The sequence below is a fragment of the Wasmannia auropunctata genome, unplaced genomic scaffold, assembly GCF_000956235.1.
Source record: "Wasmannia auropunctata unplaced genomic scaffold, wasmannia.A_1.0 LD334880.1, whole genome shotgun sequence".
NCBI classification, from domain to species: Eukaryota; Metazoa; Arthropoda; class Insecta; order Hymenoptera; family Formicidae; genus Wasmannia; species Wasmannia auropunctata.
In genome coordinates, this window is record NW_012028010.1 from 614,280 (window position 1) to 632,868 (window position 18,589).

Here is an 18,589-nt window from a genome sequence, read left to right on the forward strand (position 1 = left end):
TATTCTTTTCGTCTTGTGTTTTGGATAATGGATCTTGGTGTGTTCCCGTCTCTGTGTAGTGTTTACGTCGCGAGGTTCTATCGAGTTTAATCCGGTTTTTTAGTGATAAATTTGTAGATTCTGAGAGATCCGAGTGTTTTGACATATAGCGAGATATAGAGATCGCAATGAAAAATCGTCTATCATTTTATTAATTACTTCTTTTCGGGAGGGATTCATCTTTCTAAAAATGCAATATGACAGTGCGAAGCACGTGACGTAGACGCGTCTGGAATGCAAGAGTTGAAAAAGGAGAGCAATCTCATCAGAGAAGATTCCATTCTTGGGGAAGGAGAAAGATATACATTCTCTTGATTCTATATCGCGAATCGCTAATCGGAAAATCGTCCGAAACGTTCCACTCTCGCGCTCGCGAAGCATTCGCGAGCATCCACAGACGCGCGTTTCGCGAGGCGCGGCTCTCGGCGGGTCACTGCCCCCTCTGCCGGGTGAAGTCTCCTCTCGTATATACACTTGACTTTTAGCGGCGAAGGAAAGGAGGAGTAAAAGAGGAGAAAATGAGAGAGTGATAAGGAAAGAAAGTGTATGTGTAAGAGAGAGAAACGGATACGGAGAAGAAGAGGAAGAAAGACGGAAAAGAAAGCACCCACCAGCTTCGGGTTTAAATCGGTACTCCCGGTCCAGGTGGGGAAAAAAATGCGACGCATCGCCGGACAGAGGACGGTGGTTCACGTCGTCGCGCGCGATTAATCTCCGTCCTTGGAGGAATGTCGCGGTACGTGCAATGCGCCGGTATGTAGACGCGGAAGACGACGACAGGATTATCGCCGGCCACGACCATGAGGAGGAAGAACGACAGGTAGTGCGTAATCGGAGCGCGCGATTTTACGCCTACGACGAGTGAGCCGAGATTTGGCTAAGGCAGGTGGGCGTGTCGCGGCGAGACAGAAGAGATGATCATAAGAGGATCGATGATCTTGACCCTGCTCCTGGGACTACTGTTGGTGGTGGACCAAAATGGCGGCCAGGTCGTCAGCCAGGAAGCGGCGGCGGCGACGGCGACGGCGACGGTGGCAGTGGCTGCGTCCGACCGCTATTTCACTTTGCACAACCTACCTCAAAGAGTCACGCGGTTAGTGCCACGAAGATCACCAATGTTGCCACAAGACAACACCGCGGCGATGGGTCTGACGATGCAGAGTAGAGCAGTTGACACGCGGGTCCAGCTCGAAATTAGGGAAGGCGAGCCTAAGGGTACTCTGGTTGGCACGATACCTGTGAAGCCCGACTTCACTTACAGATTCAACGAGCCGCCGAAGGAGTTCGTACTTGATCCGGAAACTGGCAACATAAGAACGACCAAGGTTCTCGATCGCGAAGCTCTCAGCAGTGATCGGTTCGATCTGGTTGTGCTCTCGAGTCAACCGACTTATCCGATCGAGGTGCGAATTCTGGTACTTGATATCAATGATAATAATCCAGAATTTCCGGAGCCCAGTATTGCGGTTAGCTTCTCGGAATCGGCTGTGGCTGGTACCAAGCTATTGTTGGACGCCGCGACTGACCGGGATACACCAGAGAACGGCGTGTTGGACAATTATTTTATCGTGGGAAGTAATATGAGTGATAACTTCCGTTTGCAGGTCATTGGAAATCCCACAGGTGAAATGTCGTACCTGCATCTCGAGACTGTCGGCAAGCTAGACCGCGAACAAATAGAATTTTATTCGCTCAACATTTGCGCGTGCGATCGCGGCCGACCGCCGCGACTGGGTTGTCTGCTGGTGAACGTAACAGTGCTGGATGTGAACGATAATCCGCCCGTGTTTTCACAAAGCGACTACGTGGTAGCGTTGAACGAGAGCGCACCTGTTGGCACCAAGGTGTTAACGGTGAACGCCACCGATAAAGATTTGGATGACAATTCTAAGCTAACGTATTATCTGCCGGACAATGAGCGCAAATTTACAATCGATCCAGAAACTGGCACAATTACGACAGCCGAGCCCTTAAAATGTCCTCAACAACGTTGCATAGTGGTACGTCCAGGCGGCAGTTGTCCCAAGAGTTGCGTCATCACAGTCTACGCTCGTGATCACGGTTCGCCTAGACAGGACGGTCGTACTTACGTGACGGTAAACTTGTTGGACGCGAATGATCACGATCCTGTGATCCAGTTCAACTACTTTCCACAGAGTGTGGGTTTTGCCAGCGTCGACGAGAACACCGCCAAAGACCAAATTGTTGCGGCGGTAGCGGTGATCGACGACGACGAGGGTCCGAACGGTGAGACTAGCGTAGAGATACGTGCTGGTAATGAGTTAGGCCACTTTCGGTTGGAGCGCGCAGCGGGCTTAAACATCGTGCGAGTCGATGGTCGGTTAGATCGCGAGGAGATACCCAAGTATAATCTTACAGTGGTTGCTACCGATAAGGGCACGCCACCCAGATCAGCCACAGCCTATCTCGTTATTCACGTGAATGACGTCAACGATCACGAGCCGGTGTTTCAGCAAAGCGAGTACTCAGCAGTATTATCGGAACTCACACCGATCGGCAGTTTCGTTGCCAGCATCTCGGCCACGGACGCGGATTCAGGGGTAAACGCGCGAATTTATTACGAGTTCAGTTTGGGTAATGAGCATCGATGGTTTACTATCGACAGGGACACTGGCTTGATCACTACCGTGGCTACCTTGGATCGTGAGGTCCAAGGTAGCATCGAGTTACGCGTGATGGCGAAGGACGGCGGTCCGAATGCTAAGTACGCGTCCACGCATGTCAAAATAACGATCCTTGACGAGAATGATGAGGCGCCACGCTTTTCCGAGAAAGTCATCGCGGTTACGCTATCGGAGAACACGCCGCCCTATAGTCTAGTAGCTACTCTCACAGCTATTGACAACGATCAAGGTACCAATGGTAGCGTCGCGTATAGTTTTCACCCTAGTGTCTCGCGTGATTATCCCAAGACCTTTGCCCTGGATGCTTTGACCGGTCAGCTGACGACTATGGTCGCCTTGGACCGAGAAGCCATAGCAGAGTACAGAATTCTAGTGATAGCGAAAGATCAAGGCACGCCGGTACAATCTTCGACCGCCACCGTGGTGTTAACGTTAGAAGACATCAATGATAATTCACCTGTTTTCTATCCTTCGAAATATTTAATGCCCATCTCCGAAGATGTTCCAGCAGGTACAACCATAGGTAAAGTAACGGCGTCTGACGCTGATGCGCGAGAGAATGCTCAGGTGAGATACACTCTAGAATCCGGCGGTGAAGGTCTCTTCGTGGTGGAAGAAAGGACCGGCGTGATTGTTCTGCAAGGTTCTCTACGGGCTGCGCACAAGACTCTTTACGAATTGACGATCTCAGCGAAGGACATTGGCGACCGGATGGCAGCCAGAAATGCCGTAGTAGAAGTTATACGCGAAGAGGATCTGGAGCACCTCGAGTTTGACACTTACAATGGTTATGAGTTTCGCGTTCTTGAGGATTATGGCGAGTGCGATTCGTCTGTTTCGTCTGCCAATCGGGAAATCGGCTCAGTACACGTCACACAATACGGCAATACGGGTAAAGTGAGCTACGCTATAGTATTCGGTGATCCTAAGGGCAATTTCAGAATCAACGAAAATACTGGAGTTATCAGCACCGCCGGCTGCCTGGACCGCGAGCGTATTACTTATTACAGCCTGCAACTGTCAGCGCGTGCCGATCTCGCGTATGGTCAGACAATCGTTAACATCACCGTGCAAGATGTCAACGATAACCCGCCGAGGTTTCCCAGGGGTGAGTGGGGCGACGAGATTCTCCTGCGGGAGAACGCGGCTGTGGGGCAGGAAGTGTGCCTGGCTCGGGCCAGGGATCGTGACACCGGTGCCAATGCCAGGATCGTTTATTCCTTGACGCATAATCCGGACGGGCAATTCAGAATCGCCGAGAACTCGGGCATTATCTATCTAAACAAGCCGATTCGTGCGCCGCCCGGTACGATCTTTCATCTAGAGGTAACGGCGACCGATTCCGGCAGGCAACCGTTATCCGCCCAGCACCAAATTCGAGTGACGATTGAAGATGTCAATGATCACACACCGGTTTTCCGACTGACCAGCTACGAGACTTCGCTGCCGGAATCTACGCCAGTCAACGAGCGTTTCTTTTCGCTAATAGCTCAAGACGTGGACCTCGGCATCAACGGCAGGATATTATATAGCATTACCGATGGCAATACGGAGAACCGTTTTGGCATCTTCCCGGATGGCCAGCTGTACGTGAAGAACGCGCTTGACCGCGAGGAACGGGACTATTACGCGCTCGAAGTCACCGCATCTGATCAGGGTAAACCACCACGAAGCTCTGTGGTCCCTGTGGTGGTGCACGTGATCGATGAAAATGACAACGCGCCCCAATTCACTAATAGTAGTTTCAGCTTTCATCTACGCGAGAACGAGCCACCTGACACCTTCGTCGGCAAACTGCTGGCTACTGATCGCGATGTCGGTCGTAACGCTGATCTCATGTTCTTGCTACCGGCCAATCAGCAGGATTTCGTAGTCGACTCGAGAAACGGTTTCGTGAGATCGCTGCGCATGTTTGATCGCGAACTCCTAGCCAATAACGGCGGCAACTACATCAGTCTGGAAGCCAGTGTCTTGGACAATGGCGTTAACCGTTTAAGTGACCGCGTCAAGGTCACCGTCTATATCACCGATGTTAACGATAATATGCCGCAGTTTCAACGTTTGCCCTATTGGGTGCAGGTGAGTGAGGGTGCCACGATCGGCATGCAGTTACTAAGAGTATACACGACCGACGCGGACGAGGGTTTGAACGGCGATGTGTTCTATTCGCTGGAGGATGGTAATCAACATGGTCACTTCATGATAGACGAGGCTACCGGGCAGATCACGCTCGAGAAGGAGCTCGATCGCGAAACGTTCGACACCTACGTGCTGACCGTCGTGGCACACGATGCTGGTTTGGAGACGCGACTATCATCTAGCGCGACCGTCCACATCGAGGTGCTCGATGAGAATGATAACAAGCCGCGCTTTGTCGACAACGAGTCGGAGATCTCTGTGCTGGAAACTACGCCAGTCAGTACCGAGCTGTTGCGTTTTAAGGCTACCGATAACGATCTCGGACCCAATAGCGAGTTGACATTTGCTATATCGGCTGGCAACAAGAGGGATACTTTCTATATTGATCCGCTGACCGGTATTTTGTCACTGAAGAGACCGCTCGATTATGAAGAATTGGTACGTTACACGCTCAACATTACATGTAGCGACGGAGGTCACCCGCGTCTCAGCTCGGTCACCAGCCTGACTGTTAAGGTAATCGATACCAACGACAATTCGCCGGTGTTTCCAAACACAGCGATTGTACGTCAAATACGCGAGGGTATCCCTATACGAACGCCGATCGTCACCATTACTGCCGAGGATCCGGATTCAGGCCCCAACGGCAAGGTCAGCTACTCGATTCTCAGCCAGGATCCGCAGGATGAAGTGCGACGTTTCGGTATCAATTCGTTGACCGGCGTGATCAATACGCTGCTCCCGATCGATCGCGAAGAGGTGGATACTTTCAATCTGGTGGTGGTCGCTACCGATCAAGCGCAACCGCCAAGCGCACGGCTGTCTGCCGAGAAGCAAGTGATCGTATTCGTGGAGGATATCAACGACAACGCGCCGATTTTCGTTAGCATGTCAGCGGTAGTGTTACCGCCTCTGAACGCCGGCAACTATCAGTCTTCGACCGAGAATATCCAGGTCATGCAACTGCTGGCTCGCGATCTCGACTTTAGCACCAACGGCTTAGTGACGTACGAGTTACTCCGTTTCAGCGTCAATTACTCGGACATGTTCCAAATCCATCGTAACACCGGTCAACTCGTTATGAGACTTCCGCAATCATCTCCGAAAGACGGCCCCTTAGAGCATCTTTCCTTCAAGTATCAAGTAGGCGTCCGAGCGACAGACGAAGCGGTTCAGGCGGAACGGCGCTCGTCCGAAACTTACGTGACCTTGATCGTGCCGGGCGAGGACGGCGACGATCAGCCGATTTGGGAACATCAGGGCAAGATTGAGGGCAACGTTTACGAAAACGAGCCGATCGGCACAAGTATCTTGCGCGTGAGCGCGCGTAGCCGTCGATCCAAAATTGAGCTCGAGTATTATGTGACGAATGTGACCGCCGGCGACGGGCCCCAAGTTGATCGGCTATTCGACATCGACACGAAGACCGGTGTGCTGTCCACCGCAGCTCAACTCGATCGCGAGACCGGTGTCCAATGGTACGAGGTGGAGCTGTACGCCATCGGCATCGGCGGCACCAGGCCCAGTACGACGTCCACCAAAGTAAGTCCGCGCCGCTTGGCTTTTTGATTGATCGTCTCGGTGATATTAATGATGCTTCCTTCGTCGGCTTCTGAAAGATATTCGGTGCTTTTTGTGCGCCGTGCCACTTCCTCGTCCCGCGCGCTCGCCCCGCGTAATGTAATTTCTCGATTGCCGGATAAGACCCCTCCTCGTGAGGCGGGCGAGCGAACGGATGAGTCCGGATTGTCGTTTGCGGCGCGAGATTCAGCAGGGATATTATAATTGCTGAATTGATACCACGCGAGATAGATGTGACAGTATGATTGGCGCCAGAATTATTGAGACACTTATTTTTATTTAATAGATAATCTCTACGCATTTATATTTATTCTAAACTGCCGATGCTGATATAAATGATTAAAACATAAATATATACATATATATATATTTAACTGATTAATTAATACTGCATTTTTGTATATTGCACGTGAAATTTTCAGAGAAGCAGAAGTTATAAAACTGACAGTTATATTGTGTATATTTTTACTTAGTATTATAATTTCTACTTTTCTGGAAAATTTGCATTCAGTACACAAGAATGAAGTATTAAGTATCAAGTCTTACTGATTTTTAATGAGAAAGCCGTATAAATTCGGAGATATATGCATAAGTTCGATTTTTCTATTTTTATTACCGTTATAATTAAATGGACAAATGAGTGGACTTGTGGGTAATAATTTTACGAAAATGATTAATTACTCATAGGAAATATTAATGATGTATCGAATTGAAAGAAACTTTTTATTAAGTCAGATGTGCGGATACGTGTGTAATTTCCGAACGAGTTGCTAGAACTTATTTCTTCAAACATTGATGTTACTGACGAGAAACGTAAATATACTACAATTATTAATTATATACGTCAATTTTTAACTTTTATTTAAATATTTTCTGTTTGTTATAATTATTTTATAAATAAAAAACAGAAATAATAATTTATAATTTTTGAGACATGAGTTTTGTTTAAATTCTTTATGTATTATGCATAGAGCAATCAGAAAAATTTGTGACGTAAAAATAACTTTTTATAAATTTTTTAAATTTTAGTTCATGTATTACACGCACAAGGCTAACCATAATTTTGGCAATTAATAATTAATAGTTAACAAAGCTTATGATACGATATTATGTTATTATAAAAAGAGCAGCCTTTGAGAGATAGATTTCGTCACTACTAACATGATTTCTATTCGTCTCTTCTATTGACGCTATTTCCGCATTCATCAATTTCTCCTTCTCACTTTCGATGACACAATAATTAGAGCGGCAATATACGTGCGCCGCGTGTCTTTCTCTCGCCAGACAAGCGATAATTTGACCGACTGAGAATTGTGTTACGCAACAATACCCTTAATGCAATTAAAGCTGACGATAGAGTGATATACAGGGGGATAAAAGGAACGAGAAAAAGAGATAGAGACAGAGAGAGAAGTGACGAAGGGAGTAAGGAAAAGAGAAATCTTTGGAGATGAGTAGCAATGGATGAAAGGACAACACGCGCGCGGGGAAGAGGACGCTCTTCTCGCGGTAGGAAGAGAAAGAAAATGTGAAGAAAGAGAAGGAGGAAAAGAAAAGGAGAAGAAGGAGAAGACGAGGAGGAAGAAGAAGAGGAGAAGGGAGATTGTGAATACGAACGGTTTACAGCCGGTTCAGTGCTGCATAAATAGGGCTTAGGACCCGGGACGTTTTCTCAAATTACAGGGCGCGTTTCAAATTTATACGAAAGCACCACGCCGCACCGCCACCGCCACCGCCACCACCGTCGCCGTCTGGTCTCGTTTTATTAGAACGAAGCATATCCTAATTAATTCGAGCTTTTTTACTCTGCACTTGTACAGGGTGTCTCACAATTCACAATCTTGTCTTTAGCGACAGAACTCTCAGAGAATTTAGCTATTGTTTCGACTGGAGATATGAAGGTAGTAATAATTAACGATTGTGTGTGTGTGTAGACAAAGGGAGGGAGAGGGAGAGAGATAAAGAATTCTTGTCTAATTACCTAAAATTTGAACTTAACATTTTAAATAATATCAATAAGATAAAATCATACTTTTCTATTAATTTGTTAATTGTTTATTACAGACATTTATTAGAAATTTGCTAAAGAACCCGTTTTATTCTGCGTCTATAAAATGATTTCTATAGATATTTTATAATGAATTCTTCATCTTTAATTTAATTTAAATTTATTTATTTTTCTTCTATTTAAATTTTTGTAAATCTTGATTTAAGAAGACGTGGGTCCAAGGATTAGAACTGTAGTCGAGCATGATTATTCTATTTTATTTTTACTTTGCGTAAGGAATTTCCTAAAAATTATTGAGAATTTTAAAATTGGTACAGTGCCCACGTGGGTACTAATATTCCATTCGCGCTCCAGTCCTGCCACATCCTGGGATTGGAGAGCAGGGAAGCGATAGATTGAGAAAGACGAGGAAGAGCAAACGGTTGTAACGGCAGAGAAAGAAAGAAAGAGAGAGAGAGAGAGAGAGAGAGAGAGAGAGAGCGAGAGAGGAATAAACGACAAGATGAACCGCGTGCCAGGAAATCAACTCGGATTCGAGTTCGGGCCTCTGGCTTTCTCTCTCTCTCTCTCTGTGTGGTTCGAAGACTTGAGAAAAACTTGATCTCGGATGAGCGAGCGCAGCCCTTACCTCGGCGCGCGCGCGCCGCGCTGAGGCCTTAGGACCGCTGAGAAGCGCGCAGTCGGTCCCATCTCTACCCCCGATGTGCGTCAACGCCGCTTTATTTCTGAAGATCTTTTCCTCTGTCCTCCCTCCTCCCTCCATCTCTTTCAAGCCGCCTACCGTCGCCCTTGGCTTCTCTTCGTCCTCATCCACACGTTTATCTCTCTTCTTCTTAAATTTAATCTTTTATTTGGTAATGCTGCTTTCGAGAAACATGATTCCTTTATATTGTACTTCATGTATCGCCTTTTGTTATTATGGTGAAGTTCCAATCGATGTTGCTGTCAAGGTAACAAACAAAGAATTGGTTTCCTTTAGCTCGAAAAAAGTTTGAAGAGGTCAGCTCCAGAAAAATTTGATAAATACAAAGGGACAAAAGATTACAAATATTTTCTTCGATTCCCTCTAAATAGAGATTCATGTGCGAAATCTAGTTTGAGAGCATGTTTTCAATCGTGGAAAAATGTTTTTCAACTTTCATCTTATCCAAATAAAAGAATTATTAATATCAGAATCATAACACAAATTAACACTATACGTAGTAATTATTAATTTATGAAGACTAATAGAAAGTTGAAGTTTATAAAAAATTGTTTTTTTATTATTTTTTTGAAAAGTGATAACTTCCACAATTTATACTAATATAATCATATATCTCCTCTTTAATATGATATTATTAATTATTTATATAAATTATCATTCCAATACGCGCTTAAAGATTCAGTCCTAAAATATATAATAAATAACATCTCTTTCTCTCTCTTCTTTTCTCTCTTTTTCTATCTCCATTTCTCTTCCTTTCCTCTCATCGTATCTTTTTCTCCTCCCACCTTCGTCATTCGCTATGGGATCCGCGACTCTTCGGGAATCGCCGACTCTGTAGTTCGGACGTTTTTGTTCCGCTTTCGGGGCTCGTTCTTTTCTGGTCCCGCGCCACCGTCTTCGTGGCCTCCCCGAGGGCCGTCCGAGGGCCCCGAGTCCTTCTCGGGCTACTTCTCCCCCGCGCTCTCTTACGGGCCAAAACTGTCCTCTTTTTCGTCGCGCGGACGGCATCATCGGGCCGTCGTCGTCCACGTCGACGGCTTTTTGCCCGGCCCTCGAAGATCACGGCGGGGTTGTGAAGGCGGCATACGGAGTCATACCGTCGAAACGCTCAAGCAACGCCCTTTGTCTAACCCTTTGTGCGACGGCATTTCTATCTGCGAAGGCCGCGCTTCCCACGAAGCGTGACTTCAATTATCGCGCAATGGGGTTCGCGTCTGGGTCCAGAGACGTACGGCGAAGTATATATCCCGCGATGCCGCTGCGCCCGATGTCTTCAACGCACGTGTGTTCAGCGTTCGTGCCTGGAGTCCCCCGTAACGCAATAATTTTCTGCTCACGCTGGATACTCGACTTCGAGATCCATTAAATATACAGGGTGTCTCGGAATTTCACCGGATGTTCCTCTAATCGTAGCCTCTCTGGTCAATATGGGACTTTTTTTTACCATTTAACGTATTTTGTTTAACGTTTAACGTATGTACATCTTAAAAAACGAACTGCAAATTAAAATTCTATGAATGAGTAAAGGCGATTTAAAATGAACTTAAATTATTTATCGCTATATCTATTTTTTTTCTATCCCGAAACTTTATATGTATATCCTTTATCTTCAATGTTATTTGAAAATTATACGAATGTTACGACATTCTTTTTAAAAAAAATTAAATCGACCGAAGAACCTATAACAGCGTCAAGAATTTTCAGTAGGAAATATGTATATAAAGTTACAGAAAAGTAATATTATCATTATTTTTTTGTACCTTCTTAAAATCGATAAAGACAATCGCGATATATGTGTCATGGCTACGTTAGTTCAGAATTAGTTAGGAAGCCACATACTACTGTGTGTTTGTTGCGCATAAACGAGAACGTCGACAAGACGTAAGTGGCACGTCATTTGATTTAAGGAAGTAGCCGCGAACGTGATGTTAACGTATGTCACGAAGGTGTGAGATTCGAATCGCTAACTCACACGCCCGTTTCTCCGGCCGGCGGCCACGGGTGGGTTCCGCGCGAAATGTAGGCGTGATACTCATTTTTCCATCCGATAAATTTATCTACAGACGGGACGGAACGGATGAACGAACGAACGAACGAACGAACGAACATAATGTCGGCGCTAACGTACGCGCGCGAGAGCGGGAGCGTCTAATAATAGCCGGTAATAATTACGTCGGCCGCCGTGATTAATAATGCACGGTTAAACGCGTTAAACCCCGCAATTAACTCTTTCTATTTCGCGGTCTCGTACGCGGCCGTTACGCGATCGCTTCGGCGTGTTTGCAGATTATTTGTTACCCGTGTTACACATTGCGGGAGAGCGATGCGAGGGGGTACAAACTACCCCTCGACGCTGTCCATGAAATAACAGTTCACACATACCATAATTTATAAGTATCAATTAAGAGTTTCTTCTATATTGAAGGCTGCTGATGAAAAACAGAAGCGAGATTAGATTGAACTGACTTAAACGGAGTTAAGGGAAATGGAAATTAATGTAATAAAGTATGGGTGTACTTCCGAATGACCTCTGTTCTTGATCGACAGTAAAATTTTACACATACGTTGTTTTCGATGTGAAGAATAAAGTGCGCGTGACCCCCCAACTTTGTTGTACAAAGAAGCTTTAAATCCTTTTTTTAATGATCTCGAATTTTTTTATTCTCTCTATAACGCATTTTTTAAAGGTACTTTATCACGCGATGTACTCTCTATACTCTATTACCTAGTTTCATTCCTTCTTTACATTTTGTGAACGAAAAATATATTTAAAAAAATCAGATATTTTAATAAACATACATATTTTGTCTCATAAAACCAGATCTTGTCAACATTGTCAGGAAAATTGATTGATCACGTTTCTCCGTTATGTTTTTTACGATAACTATCCAAATTCCATGTTGGTTATCGAACGATATTTACCTCTCTCTGTCTGTCTTTCTCTCTCTCTCTTTCGATTCAGTTTATCACTGTGTATCAATAGCGAGATACAATCAGACAGTTGCTCGTGGCATGCGACATTTAACTGGACCCGAAATCTCGCTCGTTATTTAAACATTACGATCGCCATTTAATATTTTTGTATCCTGATTGGCTGGAAAAAATCAATCTCTCTCTCTCTCTCTCTCTCTCTCTCTCGCTTTCTCTTTCTCTTCTTTTTCTTGCTACCATTGGCGATTGGACGAGAGATACAGCATGTTCGATACAAAAAAAAAAGAAAAAGAGAAGAGGAAAAAAAGCAGCGCTCGCGAATCTGCAGTTTCCACTTAATTATTTAGGAACGAAGTTTACTGGCAATTAATTATACGCAGATATGATCTCATATCTGTATCTGCTCGCGGTCGCGACTTTTTCGGTGCCGCCTTTCGCGTATCAGCAAGCCGTCGTCTACTGATTCGACCAGTTGATGTCTCGATCATCCGTCATCCCTACTTTAATTTACGTTCCTGCGACCTTCTCGCGATACGCCAAAAAATAAACGTTAGATTACTCGAAATTGTTTAACCCCTTGGCCATTGTTAGTCTTTGACACCTGCGAGGACGTTATTTTGTACAACTAATAATAAGTTCCATTTCTATATCATAGTTTCGTTTTTGAAAAAGAGGAAGAATTAATTAAAACTTTAACTGTTTAGGAAATTTAAAAATTCTTTCACTCCGGATAGGCTTTCGTATAATAAATTGAAAGAAAAATAGATAGTAACTATTTTATTTTGATGCTGTGAATCAATGAAACCTTAAATTATTCTACTCGATGCAAATACAGTTATACCATTTAATTTTATCAGCTCTATAATTATACATCAAGTTTTCTCTAAAGAAGGACGTAGAAGAGTTTAAAGATAACATGCAGTCCTGAAACTTAATGAAAATCAAAAAGAGACTTAAACTTGTCTCGGAATCTCTTACGATTCTACAACTTCCCGTCCACTTTCGACGCCGGGATTCTAGTTCTTATCGCCGTTATTTGTCCCGGTGCGCAGTTGTCGGCGCACAGAATAGCAGCGTTCGGTCGTCTATCTGTTAATGAACCCTCCCAGCGCGGCGGGTTTTATGGCGCGGATTACAGAAAACGAACAAATTTCCGATGATACATTTATACAGCGCGCGCACGCTGCGCGGCGCGCTCGATCCGACTCACGACGGCCGGGGATAAAGAAAGAAACGCGGGAGAGATGGCATCTTTAATGCTACGCTAATCTTCTACTCTTGCTCATCATCATCATCCGCCGCCGCCGCCGCCGCCGCCGCCACCACCGCCGTCGCCCACTGTCCGTCTATCCGTCTGTCTCGTCGCGCCGTTGTTCGCCCGCTCGTAATCACAATCGTCATCCCGCTCATTTTTCAACGTCTTCTTTAGAAGGGCACGGCAAGAAAGGGAATCGGGACAGGGGAGGGAAAGGAGGGAAATCGAATCAGCGGGTGTAAAGTGTATCGAACGTCGAAGCGTGCACCTCGGTTGCTTATCACCGGATGGTTGATAAGTCGAATTGGGATTTGCCACGATCTGCGGGAAACTTCGGGACATTTGAAACAAAAATTTAAAAATATTTCTGAATAATTAGATCCTTACATTCAATTATGTATGATCAAATACATATATAAGTCAAGGTTTAAAAACCGAATAGATAGTGAGTAATGAATAATAAAAACGCGAACGTTTCGATCCGCGATCCGTGCCAAAACATTGATCGTAAATGTTCATCAAATGATATCGGTTGAGCGAATGTAGTCGCAGCGACCCGAGGAAGAAAGGATAATCTGTGCACCTTTTTAGGGAGCGGTTTTCGCTGGCGCAGCATCGGCAGCGCGTCTAGTGCCCACGTGATACCGGGAGTCGGGGCTCGATTGTCGGGAATGCAGATCTTAACGTCGATAGATTTTTCAAGGCCGGACGTTCTTGACGGATTCGACGGGCGGATTTCGCGACGGATACGGCGCGGCGCGTACGGCTGAAATATTATTCCCGCTCCGGGCCAGACCGGACCGGGATTGTCGCCGTGGAAGTACTCGCAGCGGGACGCAACGGCGACTTCGAGATTCGTCTATTGAAATCATATACGAGGCGAAGTCTCCGCCGCCGCGCGCGCGCCCGCAACAAAAAGGACGAAATTCCAGAACCGCATACCGTTTCTCCACGGACCATCGTTCGAGGGAATATCTCCCCAAGATCTTTCGCTCTCTTTCTCTCTCTCTCTCTTTCTCTTTCTCTCCATCTCTCTTTCTCTATCCTCTTCTCTTTTTCTCCTGCTCTCTCAAAGGACTTCCACTTCTACTGCCACTCAGCCCGTCTGAAAACGCGCGGGTACCGCGGCACACTGTATTGCCCATAATCTCTACCTGCTTGTTCTTCTCCGTTGGACACTCCGATGCAAACACTCGCTCGCGCCATACGTAGCAAGGTATAAGCGAGACACCTCACTAATTCGTCGGTGATCTGAATCCCGCGATTATGGCCGCGATTATGGAGCACGGAGCACGATGGAGGACCTTCTGCCGATCAATGTTACATTTATAAATATATTTCCAGATATAGTCAGTCTCTCTTTCTTTCTCCTGTCGCTAAGGACATTTAAATATTCGCGCTAATATATAATACGTGCTAATCGCAAATGACGATAAACGTTAAATTGATTTTTCCTTATTTCTCATTTATATAATTCTCACTTTTTTCAAGATATTTATTTTTCATTTATATTATACACGTATCCATGTGTTACCAATCCAAAATAATTACAAGTTTATATATATATATATTCTCACTTTTTTCAAGATATTTATTTTTCATTTATATTATACACGTATCCATGTGTTACCAATCCAAAAAAACATGGATACGTGTATAATATAAATGAAAAATAAATATCTTGAAAAAAGTGAGAATTATATAAATGAGAAATAAGGAAAAATCAATTTTACGTTTATCGTCGTTTGCGATTAGCACGTTGGGGAAAAAAATATACGTTACAGATAAATATTGTTACAGAAAGAATGACAGAAAATTGTTATGATAGACGAGAAATTCATATCTAAAAATATCTTATATAGGCTAAAATAATATTTTAATTTATATTATTAATTGTTATATAATTTTTTGACATTTATTACATGTAATATTACATTGCGTCACACGCATATTACACAAGTGCGTTTCGCGCGCGTGCAGATTCCTATTATTCAAATCGCAAACCCGACGTGAAATCCAAAGTGCCCATCTGTCACAGTCGTGCGATATGATAGATATTTAAATATTAATCTCCCCCGTTTCGGAATGCCTGATCGCGCGCGCGAAACTGTCAGATTTGTCAAATCACGTTTGTCCGTTTCTCTCGCATCTCTCCGCCAGAATTAATTTCCATAACCCCGCGCGGCGGAGCTCTTGGCCTCTTACGAAATCCTCGCCGACGAGGAGCTTCTAATTGGCGAGCACCTCGCTTCTTCTCTCACGTAACGGATTTTCGATTGCACTCCTTAAATTCGCGCGGCTCGCAAAAAGCCGGGCTCTCTCTCTTTCTTTCTCTCTCTTTCACCTTCGCTTGCGACCACCGCATCGAGGAGATATACGCGCAATAGAAGAGAAGCGATATCGGAGTAACCGCGAGTGCCGAGCCCGGACATGCCGGCTGATTATTTCCAGACGCTAATGAGGGAAGCCGCAGACGTTACGTGCGTACAGCTCGAATCGACGAGTAATGCGTGCCTTAATTAATTCGAAAACGGTACAGGCGATGACACCGCGCCGCGATGGCGGATCGCCGCGCGATCGTTTCTGCCGACATTCGTGAATATCGCAGCTATCGCGGCGTACGGTATTACAACAGCAATAATCATAATCAGGTCTGATAGTATCCGGTATTGTATTTGTATCCAAATTAAAAATGAAAAAACGGTGATTTTTGCTGTGTTAAAAAAATTAAGAAAATACTAAATGAGTCGCAGTGTCACTACTCACTTCCTTGTGGACTGTTTTCATGATCAGCTGCGCGATTATGTTGTAATTTAATTATATCAGTTTATTAGTTCGCTGAAGCGTTATTAAAAATAACTCCCTTGCTTTATGATTTATTATATATAATATACAATAACAATAGAAGAGAATGACAAACATTTATTTTTTTAAGTAAAAGTTATTACATCTTAATAAATAAACATTGCAATTATGAATTATAATATCGAGATAATTTCTGATAATAATACCTAGTTATAGTAATGACAGTAGTTTTTTTTCTTATTTAAAATGGATACGTATTTCTTTCAGAACATGCGATATCGCTTTTTTTTTAACAAACTTTTTTTTTACTTGTGACCCGAGATTTTATTTTTTAGTGAACATGAAAAAATTTACGACGTCTTGAGTTACACTTTCCGCACTTCCAATTTCACAGTTTTCGAGTTGATCTTTTTTGTGACTGCGTCTTTTTGTAGTTAAGTCTGTAGCTATTCTTCAATATTCATTGTGCTCGTAATTTCTACCTGCTTGTCCATCTCGATCAGAGATTTTATACGAGCGCACCCCTTATTTTGTATAGCGGACAGATTTTCTATCGATGGTTCAGGTATCGGATGTTTCCTAACATAAGAGGACGGCCTTAATCCTAGTTCGTACGGTGCTAGATTTCGCAGCTAAAGCCCATTCATCGTTGATTTCTACGCGTTAAGCGAAAAGCCTCGATGCAGTCTCGTGAATGATTGGGATCAATTTGCGGAAAAGATCAATTTACCTTGAAAAGCTGAAGATTATTCATTCAAGGAAGTTTAAAGTGCGGCATAATCTAAAACTATTTTTAAACTATATGTCGATTTCTTGTCTATCATAATAGTTTTCTGTCATAATTTTCTTTCTGTGTAATAATAAAACTATTTTTTTCACAATGTGGAGCAATCGCAAAATTGATTTTTTTTCTTGTTTTTCGCATTTTAAAGTTTTAAGCTTAAATTCTAAGCTTCAAACAGTTAAAATTTTATCCTTTGGCCACCTGAAATTAAGGAATCCATAATAATTCGTCCGTTCGAAATTCCAAGTATTCGTGAGATTAGCGTTCCGAAATCGAGAGCTTTATAGGCATTTTAGAAGGAACGAGGAAGGCGAGTTCGAAGATTCGAAGAATTCTAAATCAAAAAGTGCCGAAAGATCCGAATCTCCGTGGACGCGAGATGACGTCGTTACGAGCCAACTCGGGAATCACTCATTACGCCACGGTGACCGGCGAGCAAGTTTTTACGAACATCCGTCAGATTACAGGAGAGTAAGGCGATCCGAGGCGAAACAGTTTCGACTTACGTCTGTATCCGTATGCGATTTAAGGAATCGAGCGGCCCAAGTGCTTCGGCGGTCGCGTATCGCCGAAAAAGCCCTGGATTACGGACATTATTCAATTATGATGTCATTAAGAGCTTGTTGTGCTTTTGAAAACGTTATTGGCCGGCCTCGCCTTTCCTTTTCCTTCTTGGAAACGAGCGAATGAGTTCCACGGCGATGAGAGGATACGTTTGGCAGAAACGATTAACCGCGTACATTGTAGAGCTCCATCATTTACTTGTGCGAGAAAAAACTTTTTTTCTCTCCCCCGCGCGGCGGCAAAAATCACCGGTAGAAGCAAATAAGAGAATAAGAGACTTATTTTGCGAGAATGTGATTCGTACCTTTAATTCGAGGTACGAGAAACGTGACGACGAGAATCGTCGCGTGTATTAATAGGAAAATATATAAAATTATAGATACAAATTTAATATAACAATCGCGACAATAATGTGGCAATTGAGGAAAGCTCTCTGTGGCGAGATGGAAACGTCCCGACCGATTCTCGCCAAGTCATTTCAGTTCCAGTTGTCGTTACAGCTGTCTCCCGTGTCGCATCGCCGATTTCGCTAAATCAACTTTAATTACCCGGCCGGATCGGACGGATGAAACATACCGATTCGTGCGCGACGACAACGATTCCGAGGATGCTCGCTTAAACGGCGCGGTGAAAAGAATGATTCCCCGAAGTCCGGTATCTTTTCATAATCAGGCGACCTTCGCATAGTGATCATTCCTGGGAACTATGTCCCCGGTAAAATACTACCCGGCTGGTCCTCCGCTTTTTATCGCAGCTGGCTCAGAAGCGCGCGCTCGCTAATGACCGTCAGATACGGCGGTGCCCCGCCGTTTTTGGAGAGGGAGGGTGGAAGGGGGGAGGGGGCGATCGAGCGGCTCGCGCGCATCCACGGATTTCGTCGAGGGTCGTCCCCTGCACTCGCGACGAAGAAACTCGCGCAAACTCGTCCGATTACGCTCGGCGTGCTCCTTTTGTCCCGATAAATCCGGACGAGACGCTCGAACAACGCCGCGCGATTATTCGCTAATTGTGGAAATTGCGCCCCGGGCCTGCGCGAGCATGAAGACCTAATCTCGCGTGGTACTAAGTACCTGGGAATTTATGAGCGTGATGTCGCGATATATATATATACATATATATATATATATATATA

At 44.5% G+C, this 18,589-nt stretch overlaps 1 protein-coding gene across 1 annotated transcript in view; it reads left to right on the forward strand.

Moving 5' to 3' along the window:
* Positions 1-1,136: 1,136 nt before the first annotated feature.
* Positions 1,137-18,589, forward strand: part of LOC105457918 (cadherin-related tumor suppressor) — a 102,684-nt gene continuing 85,231 nt past the window's right edge. The window contains exon 1 of the mRNA XM_011702864.1: positions 1,137-6,365. Within this exon, the coding sequence (XP_011701166.1) occupies positions 1,155-6,365 (5,211 nt within the window). The 5' untranslated portion in view covers positions 1,137-1,154. The remainder of the gene's footprint in view (positions 6,366-18,589) is intronic.